We start from the raw sequence: 18,996 nt of genomic DNA, 5'->3' as shown, positions 1-18,996 counted from the left end.
TGTTAAACATGTGCTCACTGCAGGATTATTTAATTGAGAGAGTATTAATGCAGGTTTTTATCATTTAACGATGATAGAAGGGATTTACACTTGTAAGCTCCAAGTCAAGTGTGTTATGTTGTATTTGCTGACGTAAAATATAAGGAATACTCCTCGTCAGCCACTGCACTGAGAGGGTCTCGGGTGGAGAGTGGTTGTTTTATGGTTAATAAGGCGATAGAGGAGCACCTTCTGACACTTTTGCCAGGTTACACCAAGATTTAAAGTCGGATCAGCTGGAGTTTGCTAGGATTTTGAGTCACAGGAGGCCTTTCCTCACACTGAGGTTCAAGTAGAATTCACTATGCTTTCTTCTAGTACTTTTATGGTTTCACTTTTACTTTTAGATCTCCAGTCCACTTAGAATTTATTCTTGTGTATGGTGTGACATATAGATCTAATTTTATCTCTTTCCAAATGACTACCAAGTTGTCCCAGCACCATTTTTTTTAAGTCCATTTTTGCCTCAGTGATCTAGCTAAATTTTAATATCAGCTAAGACCAAGTTTGTATCCTTTTCCAAATGCTCACCTTGACCTGTTTGTCAGATTATCATTTAAAACCTAAGTTAAGCTTATGGTGGCATCATTTATCAAAACCACCTCATTTAGATGCAGATTAGACCACCTTTCGAAGATCTGCATGGTGATAAAATTTTAAAATAACTGGACAATTGATTAGTTTAAGAAGTATAGAAACGTGCTGTTGAGATGGTTTTCTATGATATATTTCGAAGTTCTTTCATCTTTAAGAAAGTATAGGGCAGGCTCCATGGCCGAGTGCTTAAGTTCACATGCTCTGCTTTGGCGGCGTGGCGGCGCAGGATTTTGCCAGTTCAGATCCTGGGGGCGCAGACATGGCACAGCTCATCAGGCCATGCTGAGGCATATGGCACAACCAGAAGGACCCGCAACTAGAATATACAACTATGTACTGGGGGGGCTTTGGGAAGAAGGAGAAAAAGGAGAAAAAAGATTGGCAATAGATGTTAGCTCAGGGCCAATCTTTTAAAAAAACAGTATAGTTCCCATGTCATGTGAAATTATGTTACCCTGTGATCCAAGAAAATATTCCCTGGAAAATAGAATAAAATAAAAGATCTGAGGATCTCGGTGTTTGTGAGGGCAAAGAATAGATTTTAAACACTTGCAAATTGAATTGGTCCGTCTGCAAGGAATCTGTTTTGCTAAGTCAGTGGAAAATGACCTTGGATTAACTATAGAAGAAAAACCTAAGACCTGTGGTTCAAGCCCTGGATTCAGTGAAGCAGAGGTTTATTTTTAACATAGGTCTCAAAATGACTATAGATCAGATCTCTGGAACTGCATGACATGTTCTGGAGCAGTGTCATCCTTTTTTCAAGTGCCCTAATTCTTGATAGCAAGGGAATTAAAAATTACTTTTTCTTTAGGCCTATGGAACATGTTAGCTCTGTGCTTACCTTTTTACAGCATTTTCTGTGCCTTACTCAATTACTTCTTCTTGCAAAGAATTCCTTATTTCCACACCTGTGGAAGACAGTACAGTCTTGTGGTTAAAAGCTTGGAAGGTTAGACAGATCTTTCCTAGTTCTGTCATTTATCTTGGTGTAAAGTGAGATAATGATAGTACCTATATCAGAAAGTCACTGTAAGGATTAAATGACTAGCACAGGGACCGGCCCTGTCACTGAGGAGTTAAGTTCACGTGCTCTGCTCTGGTGGCCCAAGGGTTTTGCTGGTTTGGATCCTACGCGAGGACATGGCACCTCTCATCAGGCCATGCTGAGACGGGATCCCACATGCCACAGCTAGAAGGACCCACAACAAAAATATACAACTATGTACTGGGGGGATTTGGGAAGAAAAAAGCAGGGAAAAAAAATGACTAGCACATAAAAGCAATCAGAAAGTGTTAGTTATAGCTGTTAAGTCAAAATTCACCATGACTGTAGACCAAAAAATACCTAGGGATCTGGAACCTCTAAGATTTCTTAAAAGTCATTTTGGACACATTTCCCCCAAGGTGGCAGGCATAAATGAATTCTGTAATTTTTGGAAATATGCTAACCTCAGTCAATTATCCATAAATTATCCTTCAAGTTAATTTATGAAGAACCAATTGAATGTTTGGCTGAGGATGTGGGGTCGGGGGTGAAAGGTAGGGATTAAGAATTTGGAGGGAGCACATGGGAAGCTTTTGAGATTCTGGCAATTTGTTCTCTTTCTTACTTCATCTGAGTGGTAGGTATGTGGATATAAGTTTTACAACGTGTTGAGCTGTGCTTCGTCTTGTGTATGTTTCTCCATGTTTATTTCTGATTCTGTCAATTTCTGATGTAGTGAGATATTGAAATCTCTAATAATTGATGTTGGATTGTCTAATCCTTTGGATTCTGTCATTTTTTTCTTTATTATATAACTGCTGTTAGATGCATATTCATTTATAACATTTTTTTGATTTATTGATGTTTTTATCATCATGAAGTATCCTTTTTTTTTTGTCTCTAGGAGTATTTATTGTTTTAAAGCCTATTTTGTCTGATATTACTATAGGCACTGCTGTAGTCTGAATGTTTTTGTCCCCCCAAAATTTATATCTTGGAAACTAACTCCCAGTGTGGTGATAGTAAAAGACGAAACTTTTGGGAAGTGATTAGGTCATGAAGGTGGAGCCCTCATGAGTGGGATTAGTGCCCTGATCAAAGACTGAAGAGAGCTCCCTTGACCATTCTCCCATGTGAGGTTATAGCTAGAAGATCCCTATGAACTGGGAATCAGGTTTCCACCAGGTGATGCTGAATCTGCTTTCACCTTGATCTTGGACTTACTTGCTTCCAGAACTGTGAGAAATGAATGTTTGTTGGTTATAGGACACCCAGTTTATGTACTTTTTGTGATAACAGCCTGAACTAAGACCACCACTCTCCTCTCTTATGGTTATTGTTTGCATAGCATATATTTTTTCATCTTTTTACGTTCAGCCTATTTGTGTCTTTGAATCTAGAGTGTGTCTTGTAGACAGCATATGGATGGATCTTCTTAAATCCAGTCTGACAACCTCTGCTGTTTGATTGGGATGTTTAGTCCATTCACATTTAATGTGCTTATTGATATGGTTGAATTTACATCAGCCATTTTGTCTTCTACATGTCTCTCGTATCTTTTTTTATTCCTGTTTCTAACTTTTACTGCCTTCTTCTGTGTTAGATCATTTTTTTGATCTAACAAATGTGTGCTATTTTAATATTTCTAATTTTTTAACTATTTCTTAACTTAATTTCCTTAGTGGTTGCTGTATGGATTGCAGTATTCATCTTATTACAATCTATTTTAGTTTAATACTATATAATTCCAGTAAAAGATAGAAAGTTTGCTGCAATATAGCTTCATTTCCTCTCCCCTCTTTTGTGCCCCCATTGTCATATTCATTATATCAATATGTGTTGCAAACCCAACCATATAATGTCATAATTGCCATCTTATATAATCTTTGTCTTTTAAAGAAATCAAGAGAAGAGAGAAAATAATATATTTATAGAGCTTTTTTTGTATTTACCATTTCTTTCTTTTTTTTTTTTTTTTTTTGAGGAAGATTAGCCCTCAGCTAACTACTGCCAGTCCTCCTCTTTTTGCTGAGGAAGTCTGGCTCTGAGCTAACATCCGTGCCCATCTTCCTCTAGTTTATACGTGGGACGCCTACCACAGCATGGCTGCCAAGCAGAACCAGCGAACCTCGGGCCGCCGAGAATCGGAACGTGCGAACTTAACCGCTGCGCCACCGGGCCGGCCCCTGTATTTACCATTTCTAATGCTTTTCATTTCTTCATGTAGATTTGAGTTATCACCTGGTATCATTTCCTTTCAGTCCAAAGGATTTCCTTTAGTATGTCTTGTAAGGCAGGTTTGGTAGCGGTAATTTCTGTCTTTATCTGTAAACATCTTCATTTTGCCTTCATTTTGAGGTATGATTTTGCTAAATATCTAATTCTTGGTTGACAGTTTTTTTCTTTCACCGTTTTGAATATGTCGTCACACTGCCTCTAGTCTCCATTGTTTCTGGTGAGAAATCAGATCTTAATAGTTTTGTTGTTCTCCTATTACTGACAAGGTTTTTTTTTCTTGTTGCTTTCAGATTTTCTCTTTGTCTTTGCTTTTCAACAGCTTGACTCTCTTGTCTCTAGATATAGATCTGTGTACTTGGAGTTCACGAAGCTTAGATCTTTAGATTAACATTTTTCATCAGAATTTAGAAGTTTTTAGCCTTTGTTTCTTCAAATACTGTTCTGTTCTTTCTCTCTTCTCTTCCTCTGGGACTCCTATCACATATATTGTTAGGGCTCTGTTCATTTTTCCATCTTTTTTCTGCTCTCAGTTCTTCAGATTGGATGTCTCTGCTCTAACTTTGTTTATTTCTCATGCCAATTCAAATCTGCTGTTGAGCCTCTATGAATTTTTTGTTTTAGTTATTGAACTTTTCAAGTTTTTAAAATCATTGTCATTGTACTCTCATTTAAGTCTTTAAACACAATTTCCTTTAGTTCTTTGAATTTTTTTTTTTTTTTTGAGGAAGATTAGCCCTGAGCTAACGACTGCCAATCCTCTTTTTGCTGAGGAAGACTGGCCCTGAGCTAACATCTATACCCATCTTCCTCTACTTTATATGTGGGATGCCTACCACAGCATGGCTTTTGCCAAGCAGTGCCATGTCTGCACTCGGGATCTGAACCGGCGAACCCCGGGCCGCTGAGAAGTGGAACGTGTGCACTTAACCGCTGCACCACAGGCCAGCCCAACATTTTTGTTTATAGCTGCTTTCAAGTCTTTGCTAGATCTAACATCTGTGAATACTCAGATGTTTCTATTGACTGCTTTTTCCCGCTGACTTGTGGGTCAAACTTTCCTGTCTCTGCATCTCTTATAATTTTTTGTTGAAATTGGACATTTTAAGTAATATTGTAGCAACTCTGGATTCTGACCTCTTCTCTTCCCTGCCAGTTATTATGTTGTTGCTCTTTTGTCTGTCTACTTATTTGTTTAGTAATTTATCTTGACTTAAGCTGTGTGATGCATTTCCCTTGGAGTATGTGGCCACTGATGGCTCTGCTCAGTTGAGTATTGTTTTTATTTTTAAGTCAGGCTTACTTGGGGTTGCTCCTGTTTCTGCATGACTTAGTGGTCAGCCAATAACTGGTCAGAGATTATGTTCAGACACTTCAAACCAATAAGGCTTTCACCTGCTGTCGGTGGATCCGTGTGTGGGTTTAGAAGTGTATTCCAAGTTTAGGCAGTTTTCAAGTCTGCCCCAGCTGGACCCTCTTGTGTCTACATGTGCAGAACCTCCTGACTGGGTGAGGATTTGTGAATAGCTGTGGCCCTCTCCACCGTTCCCAAGCATGTACACCATCTCCAGTCAGCCAGGGATATTTGAAGAGCTTATCAAGCACCTCTGTGACTGTCTCTTATATCTTTTGTTACGTTTCTGTCTGGTCCCTGGATCCCTTGTTTGCACAACTAGAACTGCAACCCTAGATTAGTTGAGCCTCTGACCTTCCCCGTTTGCTTGCTACTTATTGCTAACACCACTGGGCGTGGATTATTCTGCCTTCTGCTCTGAATCAGGGCAGCCTCCTCCAGCAGTGAAACGGCTGGTTATTCACAGCCTACCTTGCTCTGTTAGAACTACCAAGTCAAATGATGGGAGGAAGAAGGGGAGCAGTCCTTAGCAAGTACGCCACAGTTTTCCATGCCTATTTCCTAAAGTTCAGTAGTTTTTCATGAATAAATGTTACTCACTTTTTTGTAAGCCTTTGGTCAATTCCCAGAACACTGAAATGGTGGTTTATTATTATTTTATCCAGTTTTATGGTTGCTTTTAGGTTAGAGGATTTGGCAGCCTCCTCACTTCACTACATCAGAAGTTCCATCTAATATTGAGTTTTGAACTGTGGAAATATTTTATACATTCAGATATTAAAGTTAAATCAGAAAGGATGAGGAAAAAATCAGGCCTTAAAATGAATTGCAAACAGACACAAATTAATGTAACTGTATCAAATTGGTTACATAGAGAAAATATTTCCAGTAACTTTGGACACAGCACTCTGGCTGTAAACCCTTAATAGGATAGACTCTAAAGTCTGAAAGAACGGCAGTGAAATCTTGAACTCTACATAGTAGGTTCTTTATAGATAGTGATATTCGTATAGTAATTTTGAAACTTTTTTGTTTATTGTAGGATAGAGCAAATGAGTAAATATATTGCTGTTGTGGGAAACCAGAGTTTTCACTGTGGAAAAGGTGAGGAAGAATCCTGTGGTGTGCCCTTGTATGAATATATACAAGATTTCACTTGTATGTGTTCCTTGACTCGTGAGATGATTATTTTGTTTTTTTAAGATGTATTTCCTGTTGTTCTTCACTGGGGGGGCCTAAAAGCAGTGGCTCCCTAGTAACAGTGAACATACTAGCACCCAGATCTTTGTTTCTAAATACCATTGTCCACTGAAAGGACCCAGGATTCCTTGGAGAAATGGCTGATTCCAGGTCTGGGGCAGGCAGAGTATAAACTATTGCACCTGGAATATAATGTACACCTGCAGGAAAGTCCGCCCTTAGGGGGACAGACCCAGGCAAAGGCCCGTGCAGATCCTGGAAGTGGACTAGGGAGACTTAGGGAGGAAATCCTGGAGTACGGTCTAAGCCGGCCCCACAGGAGGAAGGGTGGGGTCAGAAGAGGGCCTTGACAGGGGCCCCTCTGCCCAGTCTAAAGGCAGCTCCACAACCCATGAAACCATTTAAGCAGTAAGTAACTTTCCTGATTTTTTGCAATGCTTTTATTATCTTATTTTTTTTTAATTAACCTGTGAGGCAGAATTGACTTCCCAAGTTAGAGGCATTATGTACAGTCTGTATTCAAAGGAAGATCGTGTGGGGAAAGAAGTGAAAGGTGGCCCTGGGGTGGAGATATGCTTTGTGCTAGACTTTGAAAACAGGAAAATTTGGTTTAGGTAGTTGGGAGGAGGATATGGAAGAGAAAGAAGGGCATTCCAAGGTGAGAATGGAGAATAAGCATGCTGAGTTTTGAGAGACAATAAAGAGCTCAGACTGTCTAGGAGAGAGCATTTGTGTTGGTAGTAATGGGAGATAGGGTTGAGTAGGTTAGAAATTTGATGTAGTGTAAATAAGAGACTTCTGAACTCTGATTTTCTTAGCTGTAAAAGTGGTCATTAAATACCTCCATGCCCACCTCTCAGAATTGTCTTGAAAAGCAAATGAGCTAATGTGTGTGACAACAGATTTTAAGCAATGAAATGCTATACTGGTATAGGTTATGTTGAACTTTGAATACCAGGCTGAAAAGTTTGCAGTTGTGGTAATAACTGTTGAAATAAACTCCATTTGTCAAGGGCATTGTCTCTTTGGGATTTTCCTTGGCAGTTCCTGTGATGATTTACCGTGCAGAATAATGTGACTATTTCCGCCTGAGTTTTCAGTGATGGGGAGGAGTACTGAGTAAAGAGGCCTGTAAAATTTCTTTGGTTCCTGTTCTTACGGAAATATCATTCTGGAGCAGATGATTCCCTGTGACGCCTCTCTGGAATGTGTTCAAAGGCATTGTGGAGGCATGTGAGAGGGCTCTTAACCACATTAGCCCAGAACCTGGAAAGCTTTGCACCTGGTGCTGCAGAATATCAGTATTACCAGCTGCTTTATGTGTGAATGTACTTGGCACTTAGCATGCTAAGTAAGACACATGCACGATATCATCTGTCCTTGGATTCCAGTGACCTAACACAGTACACGTGCCATCCTTTGGAGAAAGAGTGTGTTCCGGCAGCAGAATAAACCCTGGTCTTTGTACTGGGATCAAGTGAGTCTGTTGGCACAGCTGGGAGGTAGTGCAGCTTTCTCCTCAAAGTGCTATTTTTAGCTGTTTCCAAGGAGATGTTCAGCAGGATAATGATAATTGCGTTAATCCTCAGTTTACACAGTCTGTGGAAGCAGTGGCTCTTTTCCAGTTTTATTGCTTAATGAGTTACTGAGTTGTGATTTATCAGCCAAAAAATAAAATGCCTTCCTCAGAATAATTGGCCGTAGAATTATGTTCTGGAGCACTTCTCTGTACCAGTGCAACTTTTAGTCCTAGTTGTAAAGACATCGTGAGCTTTTCTCGGGCTGGCTGCTCAGGTTGGGCCTTATCAGTAACTCCTTCTGGGTGTATCTTGGATTTCTTTGCCCATTGGGATCTTAATGTTCTAGATTTACCAAAGAATGGGTAAATTCCTAACACACACACACACACACACACACTCTCTCACTCACACTTTCTCTCTCTCTCTCTCCGTCTCCCTCTCTCCCTCTCTCCCTCTCTCCCTCTCCCCCTCTCCCCCTCTCCCCCTCTCCCCCTCTCTCCCTCTCCCCCTCTCCCCCTCTCTCTCTCTCTCTCTCTCTCTCTCTCTTTCTTCACAAGAGCCTGTGTGATTCATCTGTGTTCATAGAACATTCGTGATGAGTTGGCACTGGAGAGCCGAGTATACATCAGAAAGTAGCTTAAAATTGGAGCTAACACAGAGGAGGTTGAAAATTCTTAAAGGATGGGCATTAAATTCTAGTAACTTAATGTGCTGCCTTTCTCTAAAGAATTTTTGTTTTTGAAATAACTTCTTTTTAATATATTAAAGACCTTTAAGACCTGTGGTGCATTTATTCATATGATCATATAATTTTCTCTTTTAACTTATTAACAGGCTACCGTGCATTAATATATTTTCTAATGTGAAACCAACTTTTCATTTCACTGCTAGAACTTTATTGGCCAGTGATGCATGGTGTGTGTGTGTGAATTTAAAATTGATTGAATTAATTCACTAATATTTATAGGGTTTTAATTTTACCTTAATTCAAGTTGTTTTATAATTTTATTTATTTTTTTAATACCCCCTTCACTCTTTTATCTTACCCTCTACCCCCTGCCTCTGGCAACCACCGATCTGTTCTATGTGTGAGTATGGTTTTTTGTTTCTGTTTTTTGGGGTTTTTTTTTAAGATTCCACACATAAGAGAGATTACTCGGTGTCTGTCTTTCTCTGACATATTTCCCTTAGCTTAATGCCCTCAGTGTCCCTCTGTGTTGTCACAATGGCAAGATTTCATTCTTTTTTTATGGCTAAATAATATTCCCCTGTTTGTGTGTGTGTGGGTGTGTGTGTTTCCTTATCCATTCATCCATCAGTGGACACTTACATTGTTTCCTATCTTGGCTATTGTAAGTAATGCTGCAGAGACCATGGGGATGCATATATCTTTTTGAGTTAGTGTTTTCATTTTCTTCAGATAAATTCCCAGAAGTGGAATTGCTGGATCATATACTGGTTCTATTTTTAACTTTTTCAGGAACCTCCATAAAGTTTTCCATAGTGGCTGCACCAGTTTACATTCCTACCAACAGTGCAACAAGAGCTCCCTTATCTCCACATCCTCGCCAAAACTTGTTAGTTCTTGTCTTTTTTATAACAGCCATTCTAACAAGTATGAGGCGATATCTCATTGTAGTTTTGATTTGCATTTCCCTGATGATTAATGCTTTTAAACACCTTTTCATGTACCGGTTGGCCATCTGTGTGTCTTCTTTGGAAAAATATCTATTCAGATCTTCTGCCTGCTTTTTAATCTGATTGGATTTTTGTTTGTTTGGTTTTGGTTTTGGTTTTTTTGCTATTAAGTAGTTTGAATTCTTTATATATTTTGGATATTAACCCCTTATTGGGTCTATGGTCTGCAAATACTTTCTCCAATTCAGTATTTTCATTTTGTTGATGTTTTCTTTTGCTGTACAGAAACTTTTTAATTTGATGTAGTCCCACTTGTTTATTTTTGCTTTTATTGCCTTTGCTTTTAGTGTCAGATTCAGAAAATTATCACCAAGACCTATGTTAAGGAGCTTACTGCCTACGTTTTTTTCTGGGAGTTTTGTTTCAGGTCTCATGTTCAAGTCTTTAATCCATTTTGAGTTAATTTTTGTGTGTGGTGTAAGATAGTGGTCTAGTTTCATTCTTTTGTGCGTGGCTGTCCAGTTTTCCCAACACCATTTATTGAAGAGACTGTCCTTTCCCCATTGTATAGTCTTGGCTCCTTTGTTGTAAATTAATTGACCATATATGTGTGGGTTTATTTCTGGGCTCTCTATTCTGCTCCATTGATCTATTTGTCTGTTTTTATGCCAATACCATACTGTTTTAATTACTAAGCTTTGTAAAATAGCTTGAAATCATGGAGCGTGATGCCTCCAGCTTTGTTCTTTCTCAGGGTTGCTTTGGCTATTCAGAGCTGAAACAACTTTTAACTGGATTTGTTAGGGACTTTGCTTAGCTTCCAGCATCCAAACCCCCCTTCCTATTTGGAGGAATTCTCCCGTGTTGTAATCTTGTTGAGTGGCAGTACCCCATGTCCCTCCCTCCATTCTCTGACAGCTGATGCATATGACCTATGCTTGGCTCATTGGATGCTTCCGACCAAGGCTTTGAATCTGGATCTGGGCAAGGAAAAGGGAATGGTTAGGATTTATTTGCTATTACAGCCCTGTCTCGTCCAGACTCTTCCACTAAAAGACACTTAATGCTTTCTTGCTTCTTGACTTAACAAAGCTGCCTTGAGTCCTGCCTGTTTTCTAAGTCCATATTTTAGGCCTCTGAGTGATTCCGTGAGCCCCCGGTATCTTTCCAGTAAATCTGCCCTTCTAAAATTTTTTGCCTAAAATAGACAGTCTGTTTGCTTGCATCCAAAAATCCTAACCAATACGATAGAGAACATTATGATCCAAGGACCTCCCTTCTGGGTAGTACTAAGTAAACGTGGCCACATTCTTATATTTTGATACCCATCACCACCACGCACGCTCTGCTGCGGCGGCCCAGGGTTTCGCCGGTTCGGATCCTGGGCGAGGACGTGGCACCACTCATCAGGCCACGCTGAGGCGGCATCCCACATGCCACAACTAGAAGGACCCACAACTAAAAATACACAACTATGTACCAGGGGGCTTTGGGGAGAAAAAGGAAAAATGAAAATCTTTAAAAAAAAAAAAAAAAACGAATAACTCTCCTTCAGATAAGTTATATCTTAAAATGAATTGTTATTGTATCTGCTGTACGTCTAACACTTAGTAGATACCATAAGTATTAGATTAAATTTATACCTACCTTTTCGTTTCTTTATTGAGATTCATCAAGTGCTCTCTTTCATCCAGAGGATAATAATAGGGTGTTTGGGAAGCACCCTGGTCTCAACAGCATATTTGCAAATCCTCTTCAGAGAGAAAATATTTTACTTTGGTTCCTAATCTTGGTGTATAATTGTTTAGGCTCCAGGCTTCTCCTATGCATGAAATACCCTGCTAACTGTATTTCCTCCCTTTGAAGTTTTTATTTAGTCAGAAGCTTCAAGAATGAAGAAGGGGATTTTTCGAGATTCTGTGCTTTAAAAAAAGAAAAAAGTGCTGTCGAAAGGTGGCATGCAGGGGCCAAGCCCTGTGGCATAGTGGTTAAGTGCGCACACTTGGCTTCAGTGGCCTGGGGTTCACTGATTCAGATCCTCTGCGTAGAGCTACACACCGCTCATCAACCCATGCTGTGGCAGCGTCCCATGTTCAAAAGTAGAGGAAGATTGGCAACAGATGTCAGCTCAGGGTCAATCGTCCTTATCAAAAAAAACAAAAAAATGGTGGCAGGCAGCAGCTGCTTCTCCCAATTCTGCTTGTGCCAGCCGTATTGCTAAGATGTACAGGGCTGGAAGCCCATAAGAACTCAGTACATGTCATCTTTGCTTTGCAGAACATTCACTCTGCCTTTCAGTTTGATGGGTGCTTGGCCATTTGTGAATTTCTGAGTTGCTAGAAGAAGCCAAAAAGAGAGAGATTTACCTGGGTTCCTTCAAATTTCCCCGTGTTAGCCTACTAACAGCATACTGCCCCAATCCTGCACACGAGGCTCATCTCCCATATTGCGCTCTGCCAGCATGCTGTATGTCTCCTACGTGACATGAACCATAATTATAGTTAAATAAGTATTAAATCACTTATTTTACAGAAAAATAGTAGCTCATATTTATTGAGCCCTTATTTGCCACTCACTGTACTGGGAGCTTTACATACGTTATTATGTTAATCCATAAAATTATTAAAGCCTTATTTTTCAGATGAAGAAACTAAGGCTCAGAAAGAACTGAAACTTGTCCAAGATATGCAGTTAATAAGTAACAGATCCGGGGGCTGGCCCCATGGCTGAGTGGTTAAGTTTGCGCGCTCCGCTGCAGGCGGCCCAGTGTTTCGTTGGTTTGAATCCTGGGCGCTGACATGGCACTGCTCATCAAACCACACTGAGGCAGCGTCCCATATGCCACAAATAGAAGGACCCACAACAAAGAATATGCAACCATGTACCAGGGGGCTTTGGGGAGAAAAAGGAAAAAATAAAATCTTTAAAAATAAAATAAATAAATAAGTAACAGATTCAGAATTTGAATTTATAATGGTATGCATACCAGTGGGTATGTTGTTTAGTTTTGTTTTGAGTAAATAGAAATTAAATGATACCTGAATTACCATTCCAAGCAAAGGAAAGAAACATAGAACACCTAGGTTTTGTATTTTAGACATCAAGAATGAGATTGATGATAACCAGAGGGTCATGTGTTTTTCTCTGTATCTATTTGAGATTTAGATAAAACTGACCCAAAACTTGAGTTGCTGGGGCCGGCCCCGTGGCCGAGTAGTTAAGTTCACGTGCTCTGCTTCAGCAGCCCGGGATTTCACCAATTTGGATCCTGAGCGTGAATCTACACACAGCTCATCAGGCCGTGCTGAGGCAGCGTCCCACAAGCACAACCAGAAGGACCTACAACTAGAATACACAACTGTGTACTGGGGGGCTTTGGGGAGAAGAAGAAGAAGGGGGAAAAAAACGTTGAGTTGCTACCTATTAACCTAATATGTAAAGAAAGCTGACCTTTTTGTTCACTTAGAATAATATTGTGAGAAATTATGTAATTCTCTGATCTCTTTCAGAAAAGAAGAGAAGAGAGCACTAGACTAAAAGAAGAGGGAAATGAGCAGTTTAAGAAAGGAGGTAAGATAACTGTTTCAGCGCTAATATCTGGTCATCTTGACTCCTCGTCCTTTTTTAGAGTCTGAAGAAACACCAAAGAACGTTTAGAAACAACTGGCAAACCTCAACTGCTAACAGTACAGCATTGCCTCCCAATGCCTTGGAGTTCTGTTTTTTCTTCACCAGGCCCAAATTGTTCTCAACCGACAGTGACCAATTACGATGTGTCTCTTGGCACAGGCATAGTTTTTCTTTTCTATAATCTGCTATCTGTATATCTAGAAATTAGGAGGAAGAACTCTTCAGCTATTGCTTTGGAAAACTCTAACCTGGAATAAAAGGCTGTTTGTTGCCTTGCTGTACAAACAGGGTCCCCGTTCCTCGTTTGCAGCCCTGCTGAAACACTGACCTGGTGCTTCCAGCGTGGCCTCGGGCAGTATACTATGCCTGTACTTTGGTTGCTCTTTCTTCTGCATTTTTTTCTGGATGCTTTCAGAAGAGAGATGTTCTTCATGTCCTCCTGCATTTCTTACCTTTGCTTAGAAATAAATTCATGCTGATAATTTGGGGGAATTATTTGATCTTATAATTGCCTTCTGTCACATTTCAAAGTGTATATGCTTTAGAAATTTAGGAGTAGTAACATTTTCCCCCAGTTATTTTCAGGCTTATAGTTGTTTTTTTATATCCTGGTTTAGCAATCATTGATTCATTTTTCCTAAGAAAACTAATGGTTGTAAGTTTGAAAGCATATCTCTTTGTATTTTAGTGTTAAATATTTTAAATCTAAGAAAAGAGTGAATAAGCAATTTTCTTTTAATACCCTGACCATAATTCTGTGTGGTAGTGAAGATAGAAATTTATTTTTCTCTTTTGAGATCTTTAGACAACTACTGATATTTACATTATTGCTTTAGCTACATAAAATGTTTCTCCAAACGTTTCATGGAAGCAGTTTTAACCAGGTTAACTCTATGAAAGCACAATATCTTTAATGAAAATATATGTGTACAGTTTTTTTCCTTCATCCTAGACCATTAATCCCAGACTTCAGTCTCTTTCATCTGTCCAGCTCCCTAATCCCCTTTCAGAACTCCTTACTAAATCAGTAAGTCAAATGAAAGCTGAACTTACAAAGCATTCTGTCTGAGACAGTTGTCCTATGAATGGAAAACTGTGCATTCTGAGATCCTGTGGAATACAGTAATCTCAGAAATAAAATCATAATGACCTCTTGTCTTTACCTTATCCTCAGATTATATAGAAGCCGAAAGTTCTTATAGTCGAGCCCTTCAGATGTGCCCATCCTGCTTCCAGAAAGACAGGTCCATTCTGTTTTCAAATAGAGCTGCTGCAAGGATGAAACAGGTATGTATCTTTGACCTTTTCTATTTAAGAAGCATATGAACTTGCAGTGTTTTCACAGAGTTGCTTCTCTGAAAACTAGCATAGGAGCTTAAAGTTGCTGCCTCCCTTTTCCTGCCCGTATATTTCCTGATGTAAAGGGCACAGGGAGAATAGAAAAATGTTTTGAAGAACTTGAGTCAGATTACTGTTACCATTCCTCATTAAAGTGGCTGAGTGAACACTTTCATGGAAGGAAGGCCAGCGAAGCTTCCACCAAACTAGGGCAGGTTAATGAAGCAAAGAGGCAAGTAGTGCACGTCCTAGAATAGCTACGGCTGCTTATTTCAGGCCTCTGGAATTCTAGATGAAGACTCAAAGAGAAGGGGATCTCTGATTAAAATCTGATTAAACTGGTTAAAACTGGTTAAAAATCTGGACTTCAAGATGCTTGTTCCTAAGATTCTGATTTTTCTGTTGAAGGTAGGCACATGGGGGAAAAGGTCCAACAGTTGGGGTGACGGGTGCCCCTAAATGCAAAATAGATGTCAGAGAAGGTCAAAAGCATTTTGTATTTCCAAAGGATTGGGAACCTGGTATAGCAGGCTGGGTGTAGAACAGATAAGAGTGCAGTTAGGTCTGTTTTGTCCTGTACTGGTATTAAAAGTTAGATTTGGTGTTGATTTGTGTGATATTCCTATTTAGTCAACATAGTAGTTTGAAAAAAACAATACGACTTGTTTTGCTATGGCTACTTATATTCAGAGTGCAAAGGGTAGGCTATTTAACATACCATTAAGCAAGCACAAAGCAGGCTCAAGATTGGGCGAAGTGGTTTTTTGTTTGTTTCGATCAGGTATCGACATCACTTTCTCTTTGATGTTGCCTGAAATTCTCCAGTGCCTCTTCCACAGTCACTCTGCGTGACCAGGTCTTTTGTGTGTTTTTTTGGCAGGGGGTAGTTCTTGAATGCTTGGACATGCAGAAAGGTTTTTTATTTTTTTAAACCCAAACTTGTATGTTTTATTATTGGATTCAGTCTCCAAGGTGAAGTATTTTTAGAGTGATTCACGTGGCACGGGAGAAGAAATAATTGTAATGCATACAAACAGACATTTTGTTTTAGGAGAAGTAAAATGATTATTTTAAGTTTATTTAAAACAATATTCATTAATATATTCTATCATCAATCAGAATTCACAGCTAACAGCTGTTACACTTAGCAGGAAAATTCTGATCTTTTGTGTTTGCTTCTCAGAGATATCTTGCCACATTCTCAGACTCAAAATTGTTGTTGTGAAATGGGATCTAGGGTAACTTCAGCATGAGAGAAAATGTACTGTACCCATGTGGCTCCTGGGATTTGGGATTCTTCGTTTCCACAATTGCCAAGTTAGTGCTATTGCTAAGGTTGGGCTAGCATGAGCGACTAGTTCTTGAGCTGGGAAAACGTCTTGCCAGCCTTTTGTCTGTCACATCTGAGGAGAACTCAAAAGAGGGTTGCTCTGTGACTATTTCTTATACAGAGGATAGAGTTGTTAGTGGGGTGTTTTGTTTTCTTTTAAGTTGCACTTGCCTCACTTGTAATATTTTAAGAAGATGCTAAAATCAGAGACCTGAAAACTTCCAGGATTAATGCACTAAAGTGATTGAAGGAGCATATTCTGAGTTTTTCAGGGAAGTGATGGGTTAACTGCTTTAAGAAGAATTTCTGAAAGGCAAGTTTGCAGGCTCGGCATCTCTGAGTGCCCCAGCCAAGCTTTACATTTCCTCTCTGGAGAGGGACAAGGCAAACTGGAGTTCTGGCAGAGCTTCAGCTCTCAGCCTCGCTACACGGGCAGACAAAGTCCTGAAAGAATAGACTCTAAATTTTTTAGAACAACTGTCCTTACATATTATGTGCATTGTTTTATATATGTGTGTAGACTTCAATAAGTTATGAAAGGATGGTAAATAAGTTGTGGTTGTTCTCATCCACCCCACTTTAGAGACTACCACTCTAAGCAGCAGACAGCACCTGAGCTCCCTGAGCTGTTAGTTGACTCTGAGCCTCAAAGGACTGCAGTAAAATTCCATGAGTCCTTGTTCTGCAGAGGCCGATTGTTGATCAGACACACTGCAACTTAATGCTAGTTTCTTAGGGGCACAGACACCACCACAGCAGTTGTACACATAAGTTGTAAAGATTTACTCCTATTTCAGAAACTTTAAAATATGAAATTGTGTCGTAGATTTATAGAAATTTTATAAGTTGGAGAAATACTGACTTATACCCAGTTACACAGATTTCTTTACTACATACTTCTTAGACTGTTCATATGTGAATATGTGACTTCTTAGAACTTTTATTATTTAAACTGCTATGATGAAAGTTGGAAGAGATTTAATATGGTTAGTGTTTCCCAGACAACTCTGGAACCTTTTTTGTTTATTGTGGATAAAATACACGACATAAAATTTGACCATTTTAACCATTTTAAAGTATACGATTCAGTGCCGTTAAATACATTCACAGTGTTATGCAACTGTCACCTCTAACGGGTTCCAGAACTTTTTCCTGACTTCTGAAGGAAACCCTGTACTCATTAAGCAGTCACTCCCCATCTTGGAAGTGTTTTTGATTGAATCCTCAAGCTCAGTTTAGTAGACACTGCTCTAAAATATTCTGCAAAACATTTAGTATTTGCTACAGTAGCTATTATGGAAGTAGTGAACATTTATTTCAACTAATGTTTCAGTAATATTGTGGAAAACTTCTAATCGGAGGAAAACAGCCATTTTAGAGCTGGAAGAGTCAGATTGGTTAGTGTCAGAGCTAGAGCTGGGATCTGGCTCTTCTGACAACCAGTGTTCTTTCCACTGTGCCACGGTTCTAGATTCAGTGAGTTCAATCAGTTAGATGTCTTATTTGGTGAATTGTTTTGTGTTTTTGTTTCGTCAGTGAATACATTAAGGTTTGTAACTGAGATTACATGACGAGCCACACTGTGTGTCTGTAGATGGACCATCTGGAAGATACCACTTTGGGTGTGTTAGTATGACAACTGGCCAAAGAGGAGAGTTATTAATTCAGTTGTTCATATATCATTTCCCCTGTTTATTGATCACAAAGTTTTCTCAAATTCAGCATTCTAATGTAAAATGTCTTGTAAATGTATTAGGTCAATTACAGCAATCTTTAAAGATACTTTGGGAAGAAGCTCCTTGAATACTTTGTTGGCAGAAGGCTTTCAAATCAGATCTGTCACCATTTTTTAATTTAAGGTTGGAAGTAACATGCATATTTTCGTGTGATTTCTTTGAAGAACATTCTGCATCTCCATAAGCAGTTATTAATGATCAGCTTATGACACTGAACCTTTAGGCCATTAAGATAGAACTAGGGTGACACATATTAATGTTATATTTCCTTTTAGGACAAGAAAGAGATGGCCATCAGTGACTGCAGCAAAGGTACAACTTTTTGGTCTTGTTACATGTTAACATACAAGAGCATTACCTCAGCTAGACACGTGCCGAGGCTCTCAGTCAGGTGTGTATTTGTACATGTGCCCCCTTCCTCTGGGGCCTTTAAAGAAGCAGCTTCACAGTTCACCCTTCTTAGAGGTGCTGTATGGTAGTCATCTTAGTGTAAGCATGCTTTTGAGTGGATAGTTCAGTCAGTTTATCCTGTATTAGTAAATATGTGAAGAAAAATTCAAAGCTACCTTGGCAACAGAAACTCGTGGAAGAGAATTTACTTCTGTTGTGTCCGAATTACTTTCCTCTGAGCTTGAAATTGGAGATCTTAACTGTATTAGGGCATCTGGATCTGTGCTTTTGCAGGGGCGTGGGGAGCTGTGGTGAAGGGCAGGTTCTGTTCAGGAATTAGTACTCTCTTCAGATGTAATAATTCTTCCAAAGCTACTTGCTTTCATTTTAATTACCCTTTCACTTCCACACAGTGAACCGAGCCTTTGTTATCTGATGTCTGAGTTCCGTTAAGGTCTTTTCATTCCACCAAATTATAGAGACACCCCCAGACATAGCATCCCTATTTTTCTTTTTTTTCAAAAATTTTAGCATAGGCTAGACAGTTGTCTTGCACTTCTAACCAACTTGGTGTGGAGAATATACATACAGTCATGCACCACATAATGACATTTCGGTCAACAACAGACCTCATATATGATGATGGTCCCATAAGATTAGTACCGTACAGCCTAGGTGTGTAATAGGCTATGCCATCTAGGTTTGTGTGAATACACTCTATGATGTTGCACAAGGATGGCGTTTCCCGGTGATGCATTTCTCAGAACATATGCCTGTTATTAAGTGACACATGACTGTAATCACTTTTCCTTGCATCTTACTACTGTGAGGAGTTTTTCTAGCTAATTACTACTTTTTGTAGTTTGTATTTTTTTCCAGTTTTCTTTCTTTGGATAATATTTTCTCTGAGAGAATCGTAGAGTTAGAAAGAACCTCATGTTACCTAGTCCCACTCTGATACCGTGCATGAATTTCTTCTTCTATTTTCCCCTTTGTATTAG

General features: G+C 39.3%; 1 protein-coding gene across 3 annotated transcripts in view; it reads left to right on the top strand.

Annotated features, from left to right (window-relative positions):
- TTC1 (tetratricopeptide repeat domain 1) overlaps positions 1–18,996 on the top strand; it is a 47,534-nt gene that overhangs the window by 11,655 nt on the left and 16,883 nt on the right. For all 3 annotated transcript variants that reach the window (XM_001503474.6, XM_070232986.1, XM_070232987.1), the window contains exons 3-5: positions 13,081–13,141; positions 14,376–14,488; positions 17,881–17,917. In XM_001503474.6, the coding sequence (XP_001503524.2) occupies positions 13,081–13,141; positions 14,376–14,488; positions 17,881–17,917 (211 nt within the window). The remainder of the gene's footprint in view (positions 1–13,080; positions 13,142–14,375; positions 14,489–17,880; positions 17,918–18,996) is intronic.

This window comes from Equus caballus, chromosome 14 (assembly GCF_041296265.1).
Source record: "Equus caballus isolate H_3958 breed thoroughbred chromosome 14, TB-T2T, whole genome shotgun sequence".
In the NCBI taxonomy this organism is placed as follows: domain Eukaryota; kingdom Metazoa; phylum Chordata; class Mammalia; order Perissodactyla; family Equidae; genus Equus; species Equus caballus.
Note: the sequence above shows the minus strand (reverse complement) of the source record. Positions and strands in the feature narration are given on the sequence as shown.